This window comes from Periplaneta americana, chromosome 16 (assembly GCF_040183065.1).
Source record: "Periplaneta americana isolate PAMFEO1 chromosome 16, P.americana_PAMFEO1_priV1, whole genome shotgun sequence".
Taxonomy (NCBI): domain Eukaryota; kingdom Metazoa; phylum Arthropoda; class Insecta; order Blattodea; family Blattidae; genus Periplaneta; species Periplaneta americana.
The window spans coordinates 170,940,589-170,963,393 of record NC_091132.1 but is presented as its reverse complement, the minus strand read 5'-3'; the positions used below and the strand labels follow the sequence as shown (position 1 = coordinate 170,963,393).

General features: G+C 34.8%; 2 protein-coding genes and 1 long non-coding RNA gene across 16 annotated transcripts in view; 1 reads left to right on the top strand and 2 right to left on the bottom strand.

The window, feature by feature from the left end:
- LOC138691905 (zinc finger and SCAN domain-containing protein 21-like) overlaps window positions 1-3,897 on the bottom strand; it is a 39,517-nt gene extending 35,620 nt beyond the window's left edge. For 2 of the 5 annotated variants that reach the window (XM_069814499.1, XM_069814505.1), the window contains exon 1: window positions 2,769-2,967. In XM_069814499.1, coding sequence (XP_069670600.1) covers window positions 2,769-2,834 — 66 coding nt within the window. In that variant the 5' untranslated portion in view covers window positions 2,835-2,967. The other 3 variants (XM_069814504.1, XM_069814502.1, XM_069814500.1) reach the window with 3 other exon arrangements.
- On the top strand, window positions 3,141-22,238 carry LOC138691908 (uncharacterized). 7 transcript variants are annotated; one of them, XR_011329985.1, is made up of 4 exons: window positions 3,141-3,376; window positions 10,784-10,871; window positions 19,033-20,765; window positions 21,827-22,238. It is a non-coding gene; the product is annotated as an uncharacterized lncRNA (long non-coding RNA). The 7 variants fall into 7 exon arrangements; XR_011329983.1 differs by lacking the exon at window positions 3,141-3,376 and adding an exon at window positions 5,239-5,329; XR_011329981.1 differs by lacking the exon at window positions 3,141-3,376 and adding an exon at window positions 5,567-5,856.
- The window catches only part of LOC138691907 (uncharacterized), a 76,521-nt gene continuing 74,068 nt past the window's right edge, over window positions 20,353-22,805 (bottom strand). For all 4 annotated transcript variants that reach the window (XM_069814510.1, XM_069814514.1, XM_069814512.1 and 1 more), the window contains one exon: window positions 20,353-20,763. The gene's annotated coding sequence lies outside the window, so the exon portion shown is untranslated. The remainder of the gene's footprint in view (window positions 20,764-22,805) is intronic.

Genomic DNA, 22,805 nt, shown 5'->3' with positions numbered 1-22,805 from the left:
CTTTAGAGTCATAACTCATTAATGAATTTGAGGAGCAGAACCAAAACAAGTGGTTCCTATTCCATCTTGCTCATTCTTTTGAATCAAATGAAAGTCTTTTTGGTGTTGCCATGTGTACTCAGATAGAGTAAATTAATTTCTGAATGGGTTTCAATAGTCAATTTTTCTCTCTACTTAATTTCTCCTCTTTTGTAACTGTATGACTTTTCACACTCAAAACAAGTTATCTGACAAAAGGTGCAATTTTTTGCTAGGAAAATGTACAAAAGTTGTCTGTGTTTCATTGTAACCTAACCAGTGTTGAGTCTAGCCAATGTAAGAACTCTTTTTTTTTTCTTTTCTTTTTTTGTTTCCTTCTCCTAAGGATTTATAATGCTAACAAACTGTTTAATAATACACATTTATTGTATTTTACTTGGTAGCATAATGAGTAGCCTAACACAGAAAACTATTAATCTCTAAAGGCTTATTTTGTAAATAATGATGCAAACCTGCTTCGAGTGGTTTAGGAACGAAGATATTTAGCACTGAAAAATTTATTTCATATTTTGGCAAAATTTTCTTCATACTGTGCTTGTCTCTAGCTGTGACTTAAGCAGGTGCCGTAAATGTTTTGAACAAGACGCCAAACAGTTTCAACATCTTGTTTAATTTGGGTGAGCAAATGACGTTTCAATATTATTTTACAGTCATAGTCTGAGAACTGCGGACGCCACGCGTTCTCTATAACAGATGCTTGGGAGTGCACCGACTGATAGTCAAAGTCAAACTCAGGACAAACAATGGCTTGTTACTGTATGAGTAAGGGTTACTCATTATGTACATTATACAAATGTTGGCATTTTTTAACAACTCCTTCATACTCACCACTTATATCTGTACAAGGCTCGAACTCAGGAAATAACGTGCTCACTGGATTCTAACTAGGGCTTGTTTTTACATGGGCAAGAGTCATATGTGTAAACTCTGACATTCTTTTAACAACTTCATATCTGAACATATCAATTACTTACTCTCAGAATTCAGAAAATAAAGCTCTCACAGGGTTCAAACTATGACTCGTTACTATATGCGCTAGGGTCATAAAGTATGTAAATTCTGACATTTTTTTACTTCATAGGTAAGCCCAAGACCTCTACACCATAATAAAGAAGCTACCTATGAATTAAGTATATTATATTTTAGAAACTGTTAAAATATTGCTAAGTTATTCCTGTAATTTGGTACAAAATTTAGACACTGTTACTATTCAGTACATCTAAACAAAATAAACGTACAATTTAATATTTTAGTTTATTTTACACTTTCAACTAATTTGGTATTAATAAAGATCTACAATAACTTCACAAAAATGAAAAGACATACACAAATACACTTCGCTAGGCCTATTTTGTGTTCCTATTGTGAAACATCATCATCTCTAGTAGACCTAAGTGGGACGCCACCAGTACACCAGTACGGCTCTCATAACTCCAAGTTGCTCTCGAGTGCATGTTTGAATCACGCTTGAACTAATTACCTCATTTTTCAAAGGTTTTCTCTAACTAGGCTACAAGGCGAATATCAGGCAATCGCTTGCGTATCACCTTAATGAATACTTACTACTTCGCTATCACCAGTTCCATCGAAGTTAGAATAATCATGTATTTGACAGTGTCGTTGAAATGTAGGCCCTAACATATGGGTAATTTCAGGCGATGTGTGAAAAAGTCAGCATAATCACACAATACTGCACAGTCTATATTATAATCGTGGAAGTGATAAAGTATTACCAATTTATACACGTGTGAAACCATCGGGGAATCTTGGATCTGCCCAAATAATGATCTTTCCTAAGAAATCAAACGCCAAGTAGTCCATGACTATGAATTTAAAACCACTAATTTTAGATCAAAATTGTAAATGAGTCAAATGCATAACAGTGCACATAAATATACAGTGGCAATTTCTTGTAATAGCTCCTAACCAGAAAACATTCAAAAATTTATTTGGAATATTAAAAAGTAATGAACATTCAGCCTTCTGCACTGTCGCTCAGAAAAACTGGAACCGAAAAACTAACAGAATGTATAGCTACACAAAATTTTTTTTCTTCGAAGTTGAATGTGAATTTGTTACACGTAGGAAAAGTTTTACCTTCAACTTCAGTTTGTGTGAAGATAAAAACGTGAAACTTTGTGAATATCACCATTTTTTTCTCGAACATAAATTTCCTGTAATTTATAAGTGTAAAGTGGATAGTTTCTACAATTTACATGTGTAACTGTGAACTTCGTAGATCAACATTACCCCCAGAACTATGAAATAGTCCTATAGCTGCAAAAAATATGGAATATTATTTATGCCTACACATATTAATTAAGAATATTTCATTAAGAAAATTCATTACACTTTGGTACCTTTGTTACTGTTACAATATTGTATCATATTTAAATTTGTATATTATTCTTTGTCATCTAGGCAGTTTGCTATGGAGAAAGAATGTTCAAATCTTAAATCACCACAGTTCTCCTTGACTCTGCAAAAGTTCGTATGTCTTACATAATTAACGTAGTTTTTACGCGGCACACTGCTCTACTACTGAAGCTCAATACGACGACCAGTAGGCCTAATTAGAGAAGCCTGCATAATCTTATGAAAGAAACTGAACTCCTCTTCCGTTTTAATTTAGTATCCCTTTCGGAATCCCAAATACATCATAGCATATCTTATTTCTTGTTATAGTTAAATAGAACAGAATATTACATAAATTTATTCATCTTACCGACCTTACTCCACAATCGCTCGTAGATTTTGCAGGCTAGCCACCTTCGAAAAGGCTTCACCGACTGCATGAAAACGTGTTGTCTAGCACTGCACACCAACGACGTAAATGATGGCAATCTTATCTTTTTAATTTATTAAAGAAGTACCGATAGTTGATTCTCTAGGAATTAAGTTGTTCAATGAAACAAATAATTAGAATGTTTTTTCTTCTGATATAGAAACAAAGGCAATGTAGTAGGCATATGTTTTGTACAGAGGATGGTTCTGCAGCACTGTAATTATCTTCATGAATGGCGAAGTTCAATTGAGTTACACAGTTGCAGTGACTGTTAACGTTCAAGGCATTGCTGATACAATTATGGGGCGAGCAATATACGTAAAACTTTTGCTACAAGAAAATTGCAATAAATAAAGGAAACTATTTAAACAAACATGCTGTTTGTTTTTTTATAGGAGCTATGTCTATTGCATGAATTCATGAGACCTGCATCATGAAACACAATGAAGGAAACAGGTCTTTCACCAGTCAAGATTATGCGCGTAGTAATAAAGTCTCCGCGAATAATAGCAACATTTTAGAACTACGAATGTAAAATGGAATACAAGTTAGGTATAATGAAATTAGATAATTGTTGATCTTTTTTTTAGCCGGACTTGAGTCAGATTCCTGCTTAAGCTGATTACGTGGTTTCTCTTTCTATGATTTTCCCCAACCATAAGGCAAATGTTAGGTAATCTATGGCAATCCTCGGCCTTACCTCATTTCGCCAAAAAATTGTATGACTTTGACTTGTTCCACATCTTAAAGGTCCAATGCTAATGTAAGATCTATGAAATATAATAAATTAAATGACGCTGTATCAATCAATAGGATAGTCTCAATACAGTTGATGATGCCGAGGATGCGCCATGGGAGTACCTGACATTCACCTTTACTAGTGACATACTACAGTCACAGTCTCTGATCGCGATCAGGTACACCCCTAATAATTGTGATTAGGATAATCTTGTTTACCTATTGATAATTGCGCTGGCGCACGGCTTATTGGACGAAATCAAGGTGTCTGAAGATTAAAGTTTCCTATATTTAGAAGGCCATAACACTTATTTACCCGCGACTGGATATTTTTTTAGTTAACTATATTATTATTAAGATTGAGAAAAGATGAAGTATTTTAATTCTGTATTGCGACAATATTGTTCATGTTAGATTCTTTTTCAAAATTCCATACCGTAAAGGCCTCCCCAAACAGACGTGATACGGAATGCGTTACGATAGCGTTACGATTTCGCGATAACGCAATATCGCACTATCGCGAAGAGGTGCCCAAACTGGCGCGTCCGCGTTATACGATATTCTGACGTCCGCAGCCAATCAGATTATCGTAATGTGTGACCACATATGAGGATTTTAGTTTTCCAGCCACAGCGCAAAGACCAGTTACTTTCAGCAGGTGTATATCACTTGTGTTCACAGATTGCGATTTCGGATTACTTGTAAACGAACGTGGAATTTTTTATTGAGTTCGTAAAGGAAAATCCGTGGCATGGAAAAGGAGAAGAAATGGAAGGAGATAGCTACAAAGTTAGATGTAAACAATAAGTGCAATTATTTATTTATAATTTGATGTCATACTGGCTTGTAGACTTACGCGGGGTTTAAGCTAGAAAATAAATAACTGTCGCACAAATGAAAAAAAAAAAAAAAAATTGTGCAAATTGCAAAATGCTTGTACAATATTGTAAATAATTGTGCAGAAATATAAAATGAATAAAGTATGTGGAAACAAAAAGTTATGTAATTTGTTTCTCGGAGTTTTATTACTTTCAATATCTTACCACACTCTAGATACATTTATGTAAGTAAATCATTAGACGTAGGTATGTTTAGAATAAATTACTACTGAATTTACTTCACATTAAAATTCGTTATTTTATGGGTACTCTAAACATTGAAATTCTTTACTAGTAGGCTCTTCAAGGTTAGCAGAGTGCTAAGGTTAGTTGTTAAACTAAGGTATAAAATTAATCTTTTTCTTCCCTTGTGGCATTTAACTCGTGAATCCACAACCTCCTGCAACAAAAAGAGCAAATTAAAAAAAAATAAAGTTTATAATCGGGTAGGCGTACTTGTTATTTATTTCACGTTCTTGGCAAAGAAAAGCTAAATCATCACTTTATACCTTTTTATATTGTTTATCTTAACCATACATGACTACCATGGACTTACCTGCATGCGACGATTCTCATCCAAGAAAGATAAGTTCCTCTTCCTTTGCAGATGAATCCATAAATGACACACTTCAACCCAGCATCAAAATAAACGCGTGGCGTTCTTGCGATCTACATCTCCGGGAGAATAGAACGCAGAATCGTCGCGTTCTACTTGCTGCGATAATAACGCATATTGCGATAATCGCGTGTGTGTGAACACAATCATTGAACGCAATGAAAACATTTATCGCAAAATCGTAACGCTATCGTAACGCATTCCGTATCGCGTCTGTTTGGGGGAGCCTTAAAACGGAATGAATACGGACGAACTTTTACTTCGTGTCAAAGAGTAACTATAAATTTATATATCTTCTCACCATTCGTGAGCTGCCACAATGGACAGAGTACTTAACCATAGAAATTTTTACAAGTTCATGAAAAAATCATTAATTTTGTTTTAACAATGAAATTCTTACAAGTACATGCTGCAAATATATATATATATATATATATATATATATATATATATATATATATATTTAGTGTTTATTTGTTCACTCGTTATGAATAAAAACAAACACTCGTTATTATATTAATTCTTGTTAACAAAGAAATAATAAATGATAAAAATTTGTCCTTATTCACCCCATTATTATTCACCTAAATTAAATAGACTAACATTTTTTTTTATACTATTGCGTTATTACTGTGTAAATTAATTTGCATTCTTGGCTTCTAGTCGAATAATACGTATCGCAAACAGACAGACGCAAAACAAATAGAGTGCCGACGCCAATTTCACACCGAATATAAGAATTGAAAGTTGCTGTGAAAGTGGAAGCCGGCTGAGAGATGCAGGAATATGTGACAGGTTAGGTTAGTTTAGGCCATTAGTAAAATATACTTTATCCTCTCAGGTAAATACAAATCTGTGGTAGGTTAGTTTAGTTTTTTGGTATGTCTTGCATATATTATTCACATTTGTCGGTCAATATAGAGTATCCACTAGCCACTGAACGAATATTGCACTTTTATCACTGCAAATGTGGCATTATAAACCAATTTTCAATACTTTTATCACAACCACAACACATTTCAACTCTTATTGTACTATATAATACTGTATATAGAATTATTACTACATTAATACGTTTAATACAAATCTGTGATGGGTTAGTTTAGTTTTTTGGTATGCCTTTCATATAGTATTCACATTTATCGGTCAATATAGAGTATCCACTAGCCACTGAACGAATATCGCACACTTTTATCACTGCAAATATGGCACTATAAACCAATTTTCAATACCTTCATCACAACCACAACACATTTCAACTCTTATTGTACTATAGGCTGAGGAGAGGCTGACCTGATTCCGATGATGCAGCAACACGACTCATCGGAATCAGGTCAGCCTCTTCTCAACTATTTTGGCTTTGAATTCATACGCCCATAAAACAGCAGCACAGGCGACCTACATACTGTAGCATGTTTCGTTATTGTGGGAAATACTTCTGCCTGTATTTGAAGATTGTTATGCTTTTATTCTACTTCTGTGTACACTTGTCAATTAGTACAGTGTTAATTGCCTATGCTATGTTCTTCATGGTGTTAATTTCATGCTACATGTACATTTTTAATGGCATATGTGCAAACTGCCTACTGCACTTGTTTTTTTAACTTTTTAACGATTGTTTTAACCTGAATATTTTAAGTGTTCTCCTTTAATATGACCTAAAGATCCCATGGTTATGGCGAAAACGTTTGTCAAAAACTTTTATACACCATTTCATGTAATATCATAATGGTTCAACTTGTGTACCAGGAAGGTCCCGAGACTGAAACTACTGTCGTCATTACGTCAGTGAGATTGAAACTCTTGGCCACGTTTTGGGTGCCTGTCCTTTCAGCGAGATACTGCGGAACTTTAGACATCACAGAATCAGGTCCATGATTACCGAAGCCTTGAGGAAGAAAGGTCTCACTGTGCACGAAGAAGTCCATGGCATCTCTCAAGAGGGATCCTGTCGGCGAATTGACATGCTTGCCATTCCACCAGGCTCTACATCCGCCTACATTATCGACCCGACAGTCAGGTTCGAGGCACAGGAACAACAGCCCGCTGATGTCCACGCAGAAAAATGCAGGATTTATGAGCCCACAGTTCCATTCTATTTGGAGAAATATCACCTCACCTCCATTGAAGTAGTTGGGCTAATGGTTGGCGCTAGGGGCACAATACCTCGCCTCTTTGCCAGTTTCTGCAAGAAGTTCCAGCTGAACAACGACTTCATTCGTGATGTTTCCCTTGTCGCTATCAGAGGATCACTTGCCATTTTAAAATATCATCTATACTTTGTTTCTTAAAAAGGGAGAAATTTGCTCGAATATCTAATCGGTTTTTTACTATGTTTAGGCCTGTTGTGCATGCTATTATCTTTCCTGTACTTACTTTTCCTTTTTCTTCGTTCCCCTCCTTTCTCTTTTATGGTCTTTTTTTTGTTTCCACTCAATATGCTTATTATGCTTTGTCCAATGAGGCAGTCCCGTCATTGGGAAAGCTGTTTATAAAATTTAATTAATGATAAGTAATTTGACTGTAATAAACCTACACTTATTTGATTCTTATATCATACTTATCGGACCCAACATGCCTTTAAAATTTTCAATCAGGTAGGCCTAATCAACCCAAGAGGGAATCGAACTCGCGCAACTCTTAATCGATAGGCAAGTGTCTTAGCTGACTGAGCTACGCCAATGGCTATTGCTATATTCCACACAAAGCATTTCACTAGTCTCTTCCTCAGTTCTTTCTCCAGAGGTCCGCAGAAGATGCTCCTTTTTCTATTAAAAGCTTCCTTGGCCATTGCTTTCCTCCTTTTGACTTCCTGGCAGCAGCTCATGTTACTGCTTATAGTACACTCCAGGTATTTGAAGCTGTCACTTGTTTGACTGCCTTGTTTCGAATTCGCAAGTTTACCTTCTTTAGTTTTCTTCCGATATATGTATTTTTTTTCATTACTTATTCAACGTGTTCTTATGATTGTCAGATCCTTTACACTTCACAGGAAAGCTAATAATCAATTAAAAGAGTGGCTAATACATAACAGACTTAATCTAAACATCGACAAAACAGTTTTTATTAATTTTAATCGAAATAAAACGCATAAAAACTTGCAAATATATATCGACAATCAGAATATAAAAGAAGTTGAGTGCACAAAATTCTTGGGAGTATGGATTGACTCGAATTTGTCCTGGACTCAACATGTAAGCTTTCTCTTTGGAAAACTGCAAATTATGTTATGCTTTTAGAATTCTTACGAAAAGCATATCTCTTCCAACCTTGAAAGTAGTCTACTATGCCCATGTACATTCCATTCTTTCATATGGTGTAATGCTTTGGGGCATGTCCTCTGAAGCTATGAAAATATTTAAACTTCAAAAGAAAATAATACAAATAATAAAACAAGTTCCTATATGCACTCCAAGCAAAAAAATTTTTCAAGAATTAAATATTTTACCACTCCCCTGCATCTACATCCTAGAAACTGTTTGCTTTATACATAAGAATCTTAACTATTTTAAAAGGAACTCTGAAACTCACAACCATAACACAAGAACTGCCAACAATTTGCATATAAACTGTCATAATACTACCAAAAGTCTCAACAGTACTTCTCATGCAGGTATCTCATTATATAACAAGATACCTGGGGATATTAAACACTTAAATTATGAAGGTTTCAAAACCAGGGTAAAAACTATTCTGGTCCAGTCCATGCCGTTCAAAATCACTGATTTCTTGCATTAAAGCTATAAAGCAAAATACCTGCCTTCATTACTGGTGCACATAATTTTTTCTCCAAACAATATTAATAATAATGTAAGACTATCTTGTTTTTACCTAATCTCTCTTAATTAATTTATTTAATGTCTTGTAAACGGGAAATGTATTATATATATATATATATATATATATATATATATATATTGTTATTTATTGTGTCTTTGGTAGTTTTACTATTCTTTGGAAAACTTAAGAGTGTTAAAATTAAATTCATACTAGAAATTAATTAAATTCATACTAGAAATCTTATTTGTGTGTGTATGTGTGTGTCTGTATGTGTATTTTGTGTGTTTGTATCTAATGACGAACCTATAATCTGTAATAGATTGTACAGGGAATTAATAAATACAATACAATACAAAGTAGGCTGTATGCTTTGGACCTCTATTACGGCAAGATGGCGGCCTTGCCTATGTTTACATGATTAGGGTATAATGAATTCCAATAATAAACTGCAGTAATAACTAATATCCAAGTGTGGGGGAAAATCTCTGGAAATACCCTACTAGATTTATGAGCTATTTTTCTTTTTTATGCGTTTATGTCTTTCAGTTGTACACATATAAATGCCTTTCTTTGCTCTTTATGCTTTGGATCATGTAACATTTTCTTTATTTCATTCCCCTTGAGAACTTTTTCTTCACTTTGTACCACTTGTATCTGCTATATTACACACCATCCGATTTTTAAGAGTTCTGCAGATAGAATAAGTTCAGACTATGAAACAAAAAAAAGTAGAAAAGGAGGATAAGAGTAGCAATTGTTCTTTTCTATGATGTGTCATATTACTAGACCTAGGATGATTGGACATTAAAACTGTGTAGTTTAGTGCCAAAAATAGGCACTTATAGTAACAAAGAGCATTGAGGAACAAAATAAGCATTGAATAAACATTTGATCATTCACTTTCATGACTAACTTTAAATATTAACACGACAATGAGATAATTAATGTTCATTCTGTCTGCTATAATTGGCATTGCAGTGAATTAGAAGAATCATTTCTTAATGAATGGGATCTAAGTCATGCTTCTTGCTGCTTAAAACCATTTTATATATAGAAAGAGAACGTTCGACATTTACTGATACTACAGGTGCATATTGGAACTCTGGAATATTCCGAAGTTTCACACTTCGTGGTGTTGCATGTCCACAGCACTGCAACTGGGATTCCGATTCAGGATGTTCAATTTCTTCCTTGCTGATTCCCCAAAATTTCCAGGCACACATTTTAAACTCTTCTGTAACAGCTAAGAAATCATACAGAGATTCTCATTCATTCATTCCATTCAGTGTTATGCCCAAGGACAGGTCTTTCACTGCAAACCCAACTTTCTCCAATCTTTCTTATTTTCTAACTTGTTGAAGCCAAGAGCAGGTCTTTCACTGCAAACCCAGCTTTCTCCAATCTTTTTCTTATTCTCTGCCTTCCTCTTAGTCTCCTCATATGATCCATATATTTTAATGTCGTCTATCATCTGATATCTTCTTCTGCCCCGAACTCTTCTCCCGTTCACCATTCCTTCCAGTGCATCCTTCAGTAGGCAGTTTCTTCTCAGCCAGTGACCCAGCCAATTCCTTTTCCTCTTCCTGATCAGTTTCAGCATCATTCTTTCTTCACCCACTCTTTCCAACACAGCTTCATTTCTTATTCTGTCTGCCCATTTCACACGCTCCATTCTTCTCCATATCCACATTTCAAATGCTTCTAGTCGCTTCTCTTCACTTCGTAGTGATGTTTATGTTTTCACTCCCATACAGTGCCACACTCCATTACAAAGCACTTCACTACTCTGTCTTAGTTCTTTCTCCAGAGGTCCACAGAAGATGCTCCTTTTCATATCGAAAGCTTCCTTGGGCGTTGCTATCCTCTTGAAGATTCTAATTCTAGAAATGTGAGGTTTGAGTGTATGTAGGCCTAAGCAATATCACTCTTCAGACTTTCTCCTTGCAGCAGAACAACACACGCAGCATCATTAGAAAATCCTGCCACGAGGACTTCAAGATGTCACTTCACTGCCTGAAGCCACGTATCCCATCTTGTGAGTACTAATTGAGTTGGGAAAATTTTCCCCTCTGTGAGAAATTTAGTGCAAGTTAAAATAAATTTAGAAAAAAAATAAATAGTGCTAATTGACAAGAAATTTAGAACAAATTACATAAGAATTAAATGTACACTAGAAAAATCCCTAAAATAGGTACTTTTAGGAAGAATAGTATAGACATATGCAGTAACGGTCAAATAGGCATTTTAGGCAGTATAAAACTTCGCCAAATTGACCCCATACATGTGGCTTATAAATGTTTTTTGAAATCGTTGGTTTTTAGGCCTAGGAAAAAAATAGGCATTTTCCTTAACTTCCAAGGTGTAATTATTATTATTATTATTATTATTATCATTATTACTGTTACTACTATTATTATTGTTGTTCAACCACTGCTTGTAACACGGGCTCTGAGGTGACGAAGTACAAAAGCTGTAAAATGTTTTTCATCATTGTCATGGATCTTGAAATTTAATTTAATAAAGAAAATTTAGTGTAGTCATTTGTACTTCTGTCTGTTTTTTGGCAATTATAGTGAAGAATCCTATTCTCAGGTTGGGCACCCATTAGTTCGGCCTGTATGCTAGAAACATGAGTATGGAAGTAGGAGGATGAAGCAGATATGAGCATTGTACATGCAGTTAAGACTTTCGACTGTCGCATTTAAGTACACCCTTCTCAGTCGCACGACTTTGGCTTAATTCTGGCAAGATGTACTGTGTTACTGTTTATTGCGATTTGTGAATATTCAGATCGAAGTGCTGTGTTCTAGTCTTTTATTAATTAATTTATTTAATTCACTTAACAGTTTACATAATACTAGTAATATATTTAATATTAAATTAATATGTACAAACAATAAGTACAGGAGAAAGTCAAGAGTATAGCCTAGTGGCAAAATAATTGTATCAAGAGCTGCAATATGTTTATTTCTCTCAGGAGTACGGTTCGTTCTTGAAAGATGTCAGTTTGTTACAGCAAGAATACATTCTAAGTAGCAGAGAATAGCCTAATTATAATAAGATCTTGTAGCATTATTTATCCACTAGCACTGACCTAGGAAAAAAATTATATCGTTAAAAAACTTACACAAAGAGGTCTCAATTGCAAACCAAGCTGAAACTGGAATCACACTTGTAGACCAATGTGTGGCACGTTGCATTAAAGTAGACTGCCTGAGCCCATATTCTACCCACCTGTCATTCCTCAATGTGAGAGCCACAGCTGGCATTGTTTCAGTCGTGTTGTTGTATTAACAGCTTCGTAAAGGATATCACTTGTTAACAACAATAATAGAACTAACATTCGCTTTTCATCATACGAGCCTTAAGGGGTTAGGTTCAGCTTGCAGCAGTAACATTTTGGAAATATTCAACATTTTTTCCCTCCATTACTGTATTTTGTATAATAATGAAAATTGGTATGTGTAAAATACTGTCCTTCTGCTACATGAAAAACTATTTTTACGATTAAAAAAATTATTTACTTTTTTTTTTTCAAAATGCATTTCACTGTGCAGTGATGAAGCATTTCCAACATAACTAAAAAACTATCCAACATTCTGTGATGAAATTTTTTGTATGTATTTATGCATGTTATATCTACAATATGATGCAAGATCACTTCTCTACCTTCGATAGATTGTCTGATAAAAAATAAATTCATTTAAAAAATGGTCAAGTATCAGTACTTTCTTCTAACACAAAATAAAAAAAAATATTATTTATTAAGCAATGTAGTTGAAAGAGCATGATATTGTAAACATGAGTTTCAGCATAAAATAAAAGAGAGAGAACATGAAAAAGTTAACAAGTTTATGAGTTATGAGGGAAACGCTTCATCACTGCACAGTGAACTGCCACCACTTTGAATCTGTAAAAAAATATATATATATAAATAATTTTTTTTAAATCGTAAAAATATTTTTTTCATGTAAGTTAGCAGAAGGACAGTGTTTTACACATACCAATTTTCACTATTGTACAAGATACAGTAACGGAGGAAAAACATGTTGAGTATTTCCAAAAATTTTACTGCTGTAACCCCTCAATGCCGTCTTGGGAAATGCAGGTACCAGCCAGTCTTTTGTTTCTTGCGAGTAAGTTGTGTTTTCCCCAAACAGGTTACCAGACATTCTTTTTTCATGAAGACAATTTTAAAGCATATTCTGTTTAGAACACATTACACAAAATAACACTAAAAGCTATTGAAATACAAGGTGTAAACGATATACCTGTACTGTTGGTAGAGCTTAAATAACTAAAGAAAAAAGTCAAACACTGTTTTTCTCTAAATGTCAAGGTTTTCCCATAAAGAAATGTGTTTTGTGAGCCTAACTTTTTTTGAAATGAGAATATACATCATTATTTAATTTGCCCGATTGGTACACTGCAGCACTTGTCTGTTACTCTGTTGTGTTGGGCACAAGGTCATTGGCAATAACATTTACCTTCAGTCAGAAGGTAAACAAATAATTAAACTACTATTAATCTTAAAAACATAGTATTTTACAATAAAATTATAAGAAATAATTATTTTTACAAGACATTTGGTCAGTAGACCAATATATTATAATGTCTATATAATTTTGTCAGTTTACAGTCCATATATAAAGTTGAATCGAATTATTGAAACATTAACTAAATATTAGATTTAAATAACAAGCTGACATCATTAAATGCTATACTTATTAAAACCATTATGTATGAGAACAATTTTTATTAACCAAAAAGCAATAACTAAATACAGGGTAGTTGATGAAAGGCAGGCAACAACTTTAGGTTATGTCTTTTGAAACACTTTCGAGTAAAAGGGTTCATTTGAATATGGATTCGATTTCGAGTAGTTGCAGAACTATGGGTATGTCTCCACAATCCTACAGCATGTTTAGACAAAAGAATTACACTGTATGTTCACAGCTGCATACAAAACTTGTCTTTGGGATGAACTTTATGTTTCCATGCAGTTATTATTGTACTAGTTGTTCTTATGGTTTACATGTATTTTATTCGTAAACTTGGCTGCCATGTCTGTTTGTAGTAGGCATGTAAGCGTGAATATTCATTCAACACCCAGCATTGCTCTATGTTCTCAGATGTTAGCTTGATGTGGAAGCTTTCTCTTTTTGCACATTGTGATATGGCACATTATCAGTCACTAATTAGGTTGCAATTTTGGTATTAATTTAATTTCAACCAGAGTACGTAGTTGTTATTATTCATATCATTATTTTAAAATGGAACCAAATCTACACATCAGGAATCAAAATAACCAGTGCTCTAACATTAAATACCTTACTCTATGCCGATGATCAAGTCATAATTTCCAATTCAGAGGATAATTTACAAAGAGGATTGTATACATTAAATACAATATTAAAAGATTTTGGGATGGAAATTTCAGCACAAAAATCAAAAGTAATGGCATTTTTAGGACAAGACCCAATCAGAAGTAAGATAATACACAATAACCAATGCCTCGAACAAGTACAAAATTTCAACTATCTGGGTTGTGAAATATCTTATCAAAATGAAAAAGATGTGAACAAGAAAATTACCAAATTTACACAAATTCTAGGAATAATAAACAATACATTAAAAGCTAAATTAGTACAAAAATCTACAAGAATAAAAATATATAATACACTAGCATTACCCTCCCTTTTATACAGAAGCGAGATTTGGACATTAAAGAAAAAAGACATGAACAGAATCAAAGCAACGGAAATGAAATTTTTCAGGAGGACAGGAGGATGTACTCTTTTAGACCGAAAAAGGAATGAAGAAATTTTAGAACAATTAGAAGTAGAGTCAGTAGAAGAAAAAATCAGCAGATACAAATTAAATTGGCTAGATCATGTAAGAAGAATGGAAAATTCAAGAATCCCAAAAATTATGATGCAGTATAAACCTAGAGGACATCGTCGACCAGGAAGACCTTTTAGAAGACTGCTACATGCGGCCGAAACAGGTCTACAGAGGCCTAATTCGTGAAGGATGATGATGATGATTATTATTATTGTAATCTCCAGTTCTCTGGAAACAAGTGATTCATTAGGAACGAATCCTCTTCGACCACCAGCATGAAGAATATTTACATGTTAGACGGTTGCTTAAGTGTGTATCACGCCAGCCTTTGGAAGAGGTTTGGCTTGTGTACTCCACAGTATATAATAAGTATCATTCTCGTAGATGATGAGTCGACCTTCTTTATGGCTGATAGATATGATACTCTTTGCCTCTCTATCAGTACAGTTCAACTTGTCTCTGTCTTCTTCCACTTGAATCCTAATTCTCTTAAACTGGTGCTCTCCACTGTACAATCGATGATTTCGCGTAGAATGAGGAGAAATTTTGTGAAAATGATCGCATTCGTGAATTTCATTTGTTGTATCATGCATTTGTCAAAGTCGTCAATAGTAGTAGTGATCTTTTACCATGGACATTTCTTCCCTGTTGAACCATTGAAGTTCCTTCATTGTTGTTAGATATCTTGGTTGTCTCTGTTACTCTTAGTTGTAATTTAAGTTTTCTGCTCTGTACTTATTTCTTTATAACATTGTGTACATGGAGAACGATCTGTCTTGTACATCCTTTTTAGTACTACGCTACAGTTTAAAAGTATCAGTGGCTCCTCACTTCATAACAACAACTTCCTCTAGGCAGCCTTTTCTTCAGTGTCATGGCTGCTCCCTGCCAAGGATCACCATGAAGACACGCTTGCTATCTCTCTTTTCTTACAGGTGCCAAATAGATTTGGTGCACTGCCTTGTTGAGGGAGTCGAAGAGATTGGCCCAATGCAATGCAATGATATACAAGTCCACATGGCAGATGTTTTTAAATGTTATCCCAGGTGATCAGGGACATTATACATTATAAAATCTTGAATTTTATTAATATATAATCCCTTAACATAAGATTAATTAGAATAACTCTTCTCGGGTTCTCAGACAGGTGAGTTGGAGATTAGCTTCCAAGCTTTCAATGGCTAGCTCTGCCATCTTCTTCAGAAGCCGTCGAAAGCTTGGAAGCTAATCTCCAACTCACCTGTCTGAGAACCCGAGAAGAGTTATTCTATATCAAACGCCGGGAAAGTCTCAAGTCATACATAAGATTAATTATTAACAAATGTAAAGACTTTATTATTAACAATTTAAAATTTTCCATCTAATTTTTCTCAAAAACAACTTCTTACATTGATGAAGATGATGATATTATTGCAACCAGTTTCTCAGTTATTAGTGTTTGTCGCAAGTATGCAGTTTGTGTGTATAGGAATAATTATTAGATGTTTTGTAGTTGCAGGTCTGGTTACATCACAGGCATGTATAAAAAGTATTAGGCCTAAATAACAGGAACCTTTCCCTAGCAAAACATAAACATTAATATGTAAAATAGAATGTAATTATTGCTATATTATCAGTAGATAATGTGACCTGAAATCTAGTTTAATTTGAATATTTATTTTGTGGAACGTTGATAAATGGCACACCACTGACAGCAGATAAACTCAGAACACTTAACAGTGTAAGAATGAGTGAAGACAGTATTTACACGAAATGTCCACCGAGTTGGGTGCTATTTGTAGTTGTGTCAGTTAATGGCAAATGTGTGTTCTTCGACATCTAATGCTACCTACTGGAAAAAAAATTACATATCCATATTTTCATTACAGCACTCATACAGAGTTCCTAACGTTTTTCTACTCATGGCACACCCCAGATGGGCCTAGACTCAACATGGCACACCAAAATGTTAATCCCCTGAAAAACCTATGATGTGACTCTCTTAATATAATTACGTAATAGAATCAAGTTAATAATAATAATAATAATAATAATAATAATAATAATAATAATAATAATCATAATTATTATTATTATTATTATTGTCATCATTATTATAAAAGAGAAATTGACTCTTGCATTATCTTATTAACAATTCATGAACTTTAATTCACTGTATAAAATACACATTTCTATTACTAATATTAAAGTAAATAACTCTACTCACACCTTCAACGTGATACTTGGGCCTGCTTAACTCCACGGAGGTGGCTGATCCGTGGTAGAATCGTTAACAGTGCAAGTCTCATTTCTTCATTGATGGATCTGAGTCTCTCCCTCTTTGATGTTTTAATTTCGCTAACAAATGTCATTTTCAATTTACTGGGAGCCATAGCAGCATTACTGAGTTTTTCACCACACACAACACAATCGGGGATTGGGCATGTTTTGTCACCACACCAAGAAAACCCATAAGATAAATAATTATCACTAAATTACCAGTACACTACTTTTTTTTTTTTTTTTGGGCTCAATGGTTTCACAACTTGCAGTCGCGGACGAAACACTCCATACAAGGAACTTGTCCATCTTGAAAGTATAAAATAGTTTAACAGTAATAGAAAATAGTAAAACTGTCTAACAATTACAATTTTACGACCACTTCAGAGCACAACTGTGATAGAACTGAAATAATTGTAACTATTGTTGCTTTGAGACATGAAATAATTGGTATGTTGTGATTGGCCATCCAAGTGACCAATCCTATTCGTCAAAATTTTTTCTCACGCCGCCTTCTAGCGAAATTTTAAATTTGGAAAAATCATGCAGAAACGTTTCTTGAAAAATCTTCTGCTAAAGGCAATCTGACACGTTTTATTGAACCCGTACATGACATGAAGAGAGTTTAGTGACTCAGACATACTGTCTGCGAAAATTGTAAATGTTTTAAAAAATGTCAGAGAGGGATCGGTTATTGTCATTTATTATAACAAATATCTTAAGGTTGTGAAGCTGTCAGTTATTGTAAGACATGGGAAACTTTAAACCTGGCGACAATTCCTAGTCAGGACAATCATTCTCCCAGCTTCTGACAAAATGGCAGGCAATAAAGTAATAAAATATAATATTCCGAAAGGCCTGAGCATGGTACACAAAACATATGGTAAGTGTTACAAAGAAACCGCACCATAGCTGGCGCAGCTTAGAGGCGAGAATACAAAAATTAATATATCAATAAGCAAACAACGATACAACAACAATGTTAAATAAATAAATTACACTTAATTTCTTTGACGATATAAAATTCGTAGCACGTAATAATAGTACATTATGCAACGAGCCTATAATGATAGTAATTAAGAAGCGAGTATGGATGTTTATGAAACGAGCGCGAGTTTCATAATTTTCATACGAGCTTCTTACCATTATAGGCGAGTTTCATACGACTTTTTATGCTCGACCATATTTCTATGCTCGACCATATTTCTAACTTGAAATTACAGTATTCAGATGTACTGTATACATTTTATTTGTATCTGACAAGATCGGAAGTGACCTTGTTCTAGGTCGTGAATTGTGAGATGTGCGCAGACGCGAAAGTATTGATTTTTTCCGAAGAACAATAATGTCATTGACCTTGTGTAATCCGTTAAACTTGGTATAACTTTGATTATTGAATTCGACATAGAAAAACGAGATGACAAATTGAATTTATTTGAATATTATTTACAATTAACGCTAATTATTATAGTAACAGAACATAACCTTCTGCGACAGTATTGGATTTCCAGCCTCCGTGACTTTTCGCTAATTCTCTTTCGATTGCATATCTGAGAATAATCGATACTTGCGGTTTTATAACGGTACAAAGCTGACTCGTTATTGGCTGAACACCTGTAAGCTGAGTTGTCATTGGCTGAAAACACCTGAACTTTAATGAGTAGGTGTACTTTAATGACATGCATTAAAGGACTGCTACCAGGTGTATAATTACTACATTTCGGCATGGTCGAGCATAAAGAATAAACAAATACCTTCTTACTTAAAATAGACAATTTTATTATTTTTATTTTTATTTTATTTTATTAATTTCTTACAATAATAGGTAAAAGTTCACGTCACACCTTTCATCTTGTGGAGGCACACCGGTTGCGTAACAAGCTGAATAGGAGAATTATTACAAAATATGAAAGAGCATGCATGTGTACCCCAGGGAAACTCAAGAAATGCTCACAATCTGGAACCAGTATTGATACGAAGCCATTGCAAGATTTGTATAGGATAAACTCAGTCTGGTGAAGAAGATAATGTCAGTGACATTTTACACTTATAATTACTTCTTATTTATCACAACTATTTTTATTTCTGTGCAGGAGAAAAAGTAACAGCAAGCTGGTGCTAGACCATGTGACAGTAACATATTTATTTCAAGGATCACTTTCACTATTAAGGAAGATTTTTAAGGGAAGGAGTTTTAAATGGGAAAGAGAAGGCAGTCTCACGTAATATGTAAGAGAAAGTGTGAACATTCAGTTGAAGAGACTATGTGAGAAATATGGAACGTGGGAATCCAGAGCCTGTTGTTTTTCTGGATGAAATTTGAACGGTAAGCTGTATTACAGCATTTTAGGAAATGTAAGTTATGATATCATTCATTCCGTGTGCAACACATTCTTGGGGCAAAGCAGTTACTGTCGAGGCCCTTGCCTCATTATTCTGCATATTGCATCCCACCATAATAGAACTCAGAGCAGCAACACAGGAAAGATCAGTTAATAGTAATCACAGCTTCTGACAAAGGAAGGGTTTCGGCTTGAACAGGAATTTCGTACCCAAAATTTGTTTACAGGTCCATCTTTTCATTTCTGTAAAGCTCCCAAAAGCATTCGTTTGTGTAATGTGTGGTTTGTCTGTTAGAGCACTGTACAAGTTGAGGGGTGGGGAGAGCACTGCACAAGTTAAGGGGATGGGACACCTTACCCGTAAGCCTAGCCTAGCCTAGAAGCTAGTGCGAGCGGTAAAATGTCTAAAGTCCATTTAAGAACATTTTTCTCCAACGTTCTGTCTGAAAATATTGCAGCTAATCAAAAGTGTACACTGTTGTGTGAGTCATTGAATGCGCACAAGGACGCAACCTTAATAAATTAATCATTCCAAGCCTAGGACATGGAATGTATGATCACCCCACCTCAAAACTAAATATATCCAGCCTCTGAATATCTATTTCCTTAGACAATACAAAATATATGCTTGGAGGATAACAGATTGCATAAGGACTCTTGCTGAGAATCCAGAACTTAACTTGGGAAATCGAGTGTTTATAATGAAAATGCACTCTGTTATTCATAACCAGTTGTCTGCTCCAGTGTACCGCCCTATGCTTCAGTATTCCCGGCAGTCAGCTGGTTACGTGGATTGTGAACAAGTCTCGGAGTTAAAAAATGTAATTCAGGTGACATTTGATTGTTCAGCACTGGAGTGTGGTTCAGAAGATTGTTCAGGTGTTGCTTCTGCGTGTTGTGCTTATTGCTCTGCTCCATGCTGTTTCATGCATTTTATACAGAATCCTCATGTACATTTTTAAAGAAGTGTATTGACCAATACCAACCAAACGGAGAGTAACACAAATTAATGCTTTTACGGTCTTCATCACCATTGTGAAGTAAGCGTCTGTACAAATTTTTAACCAAAAATTCCTGTTCGAGCTGAAACCCTTCCCTTCTGAGTGACGAACATGCTATTGAGTTTCATTCATTTTGCAGACAGGAATGAATTACAACAGCTTTGCAAAAGGAATAAAAGTCATTTCAAAAGATAATTCTCTAAATTGGTATTCAAAGGTATTTTTTTTTTACTAAAGGCGGATATCTGACTGTTTGTCAGTTGAAGCCAGTTATGTAGACCAATTTACCGACACAGTTATTTCCCAGGGTGCGTCACAGGAGGCTAGTCTACGCTACACCCGAGATGATGGATGTCTGTTGAGTTGCCGGAGGGAAACTGGAGCTTGGAGTAAACTGCTGTGTTAGCTGCACCAACAAGTCATATATTGGAGACTGAACCCAGGTCCGCAAGATTATGAGTCCACTCTACCACCATGGTGGCTGTAAGTAAAATGATCGTTGTTCGAAATTAAAGTGATTTTGTCATATTGTATAACTTTTGTTTGAGACATATTGTCGATGGACATTTAACAAGGAAGACCACATACAGTAGAACTTGGTTATAACGACATCCAAGGGACCTTGAAAATTATGTTGTTATAAACGAGTGTCGTGGTAACCGAGATTCATGTTATCAGTCTAGTGAGGTGGAAAATTGAAAATAATAAACATAATTAAGCTTATTTTAGATTTACGTACGGTATTCACTTTTAAACATATGATGAACACAATAAAATACACGTACAATTATAAATACAGTATTCTGTATTAAAACAGTTTGTTCATTACCCACCAGACTTCTTTACTTAGGAGTGAAGTAATCAGTCATTTTACTCTGTTGTCTCCTACTTGCCCAATATACACTTTCTAAATCACATTCTATGTTTACTATTTCCGTTGTAATTTCACTGCTCCCTCCCCTAGCTTTATAGAAATGTTCACAATTCTAATGGCTTCTAAAGTGTCACTCACTTCTTTTAGTGGCCACACTGCGTTAAAATGCGTGCACTTAGTGAAAACTTCCTGCCGAAACTGACCGCATGCAGGTACCATTAACACCACATGAATTCGGGCAGGTTACAATGGGGTGGGGAATCTGCCTGCATTCCAGAGGGAACAGCAAGGATTTGCCAGATTTCAGCAAAATACTTTGGTTCTTAGAAAATTGTATTCCAAACTGAAGTTGAAAATGACGTTATATGCGAGGTAGATGCATATACGTTTGTCATATTAAGCAAGGTAGAAAGGCAAATGTCTTATGGGGAATTAGTTGGACCAAAGAATATTTGACGTTATAGGCGAGGTGTCGCACAAAACGAGGTCACTATAACCAAGTTCTACTGTAGTTCCTAGACTTACTCCATTCACTTATTTTCAATATTTCTGTCTCGAAAACATGATGTCACGTTTTTAGAAACAATTTATGCAGTATTAAACACTGCTTACAATATAGGTTTTTTTATCTTAATTTTAATTTTTTCCTCTTTTCTACTGACATTTACAGGATTAAATGATCAGTCAAGTGTTGTCAGCATGATGTCCACTAAAAAGTAACTGGATTGTTGTTAAAATGGACTATGTGGCATCTCCTTATACCAAACGCACACAGATCCCTTTTTAACATTGACTGATTCTGTATTAAGTCACTGCTGTCTTTCTCTCAGTCTCGAGGGTTCCCAAGATAGCACCACCAGAATCTGCTTAAGGCAAAGGGAATTCGACAATATTTGGCCCGTGCATTGTTGTGCAAAGAACACGAATGCTGGAAGAAACATGAAATGTTATTTTTTATATCACTTTGTGCTTTAGATAAATAAAATAAGTGTGATGTTACATAGCAAATATAGTTGAGTGTCCACTGTGATGATTTATTATTTATGTAAGTTTGCATCACAAAATAAAAAAGATATTTTTAACCTGTCCCAGTTCAGAGAACTGCTGCTGAAATTAGGGTTTCGTTTTCATTCTATAAACAAAAGGCATTCTTGTATGGGGCCCGATACAATAGTAGCACAGGTACGTATGAGGGGAAAGAATGAGATATTATGTAGTTTGATATTATACGAATGTACTGACATGGACGTTCATCTCAGACTAAAACCTATCTTTCCCCTCCATACCTATTGGTGATATAGCCACGGCACATGATAAGGTCGCAGGATAGGTCTTGCCTCCTCTACTGTACAATAAATTATTAACAAATGTTATAAAACCCAGAATATTAATTATAATTAATAATTACATATAATTAGGCTACATACTATAATATTAAACAGTACAGTAATTATGTTAAGGTAATATTGGAGTCACTATTGAACACGTGACAACAATGTTTTTTTTTTAATACCAATCGAGTAACAAAGAGGTGGGACTGAAGCCGGATGGTCTATGGTGAGTCTATGGCGAGTCCTTGGCATCAACCTCTTTGATTTGATTACCCCCGTTTTGATTTGATTACCTGGTTGGGGTTTTTCCGAGGTTTC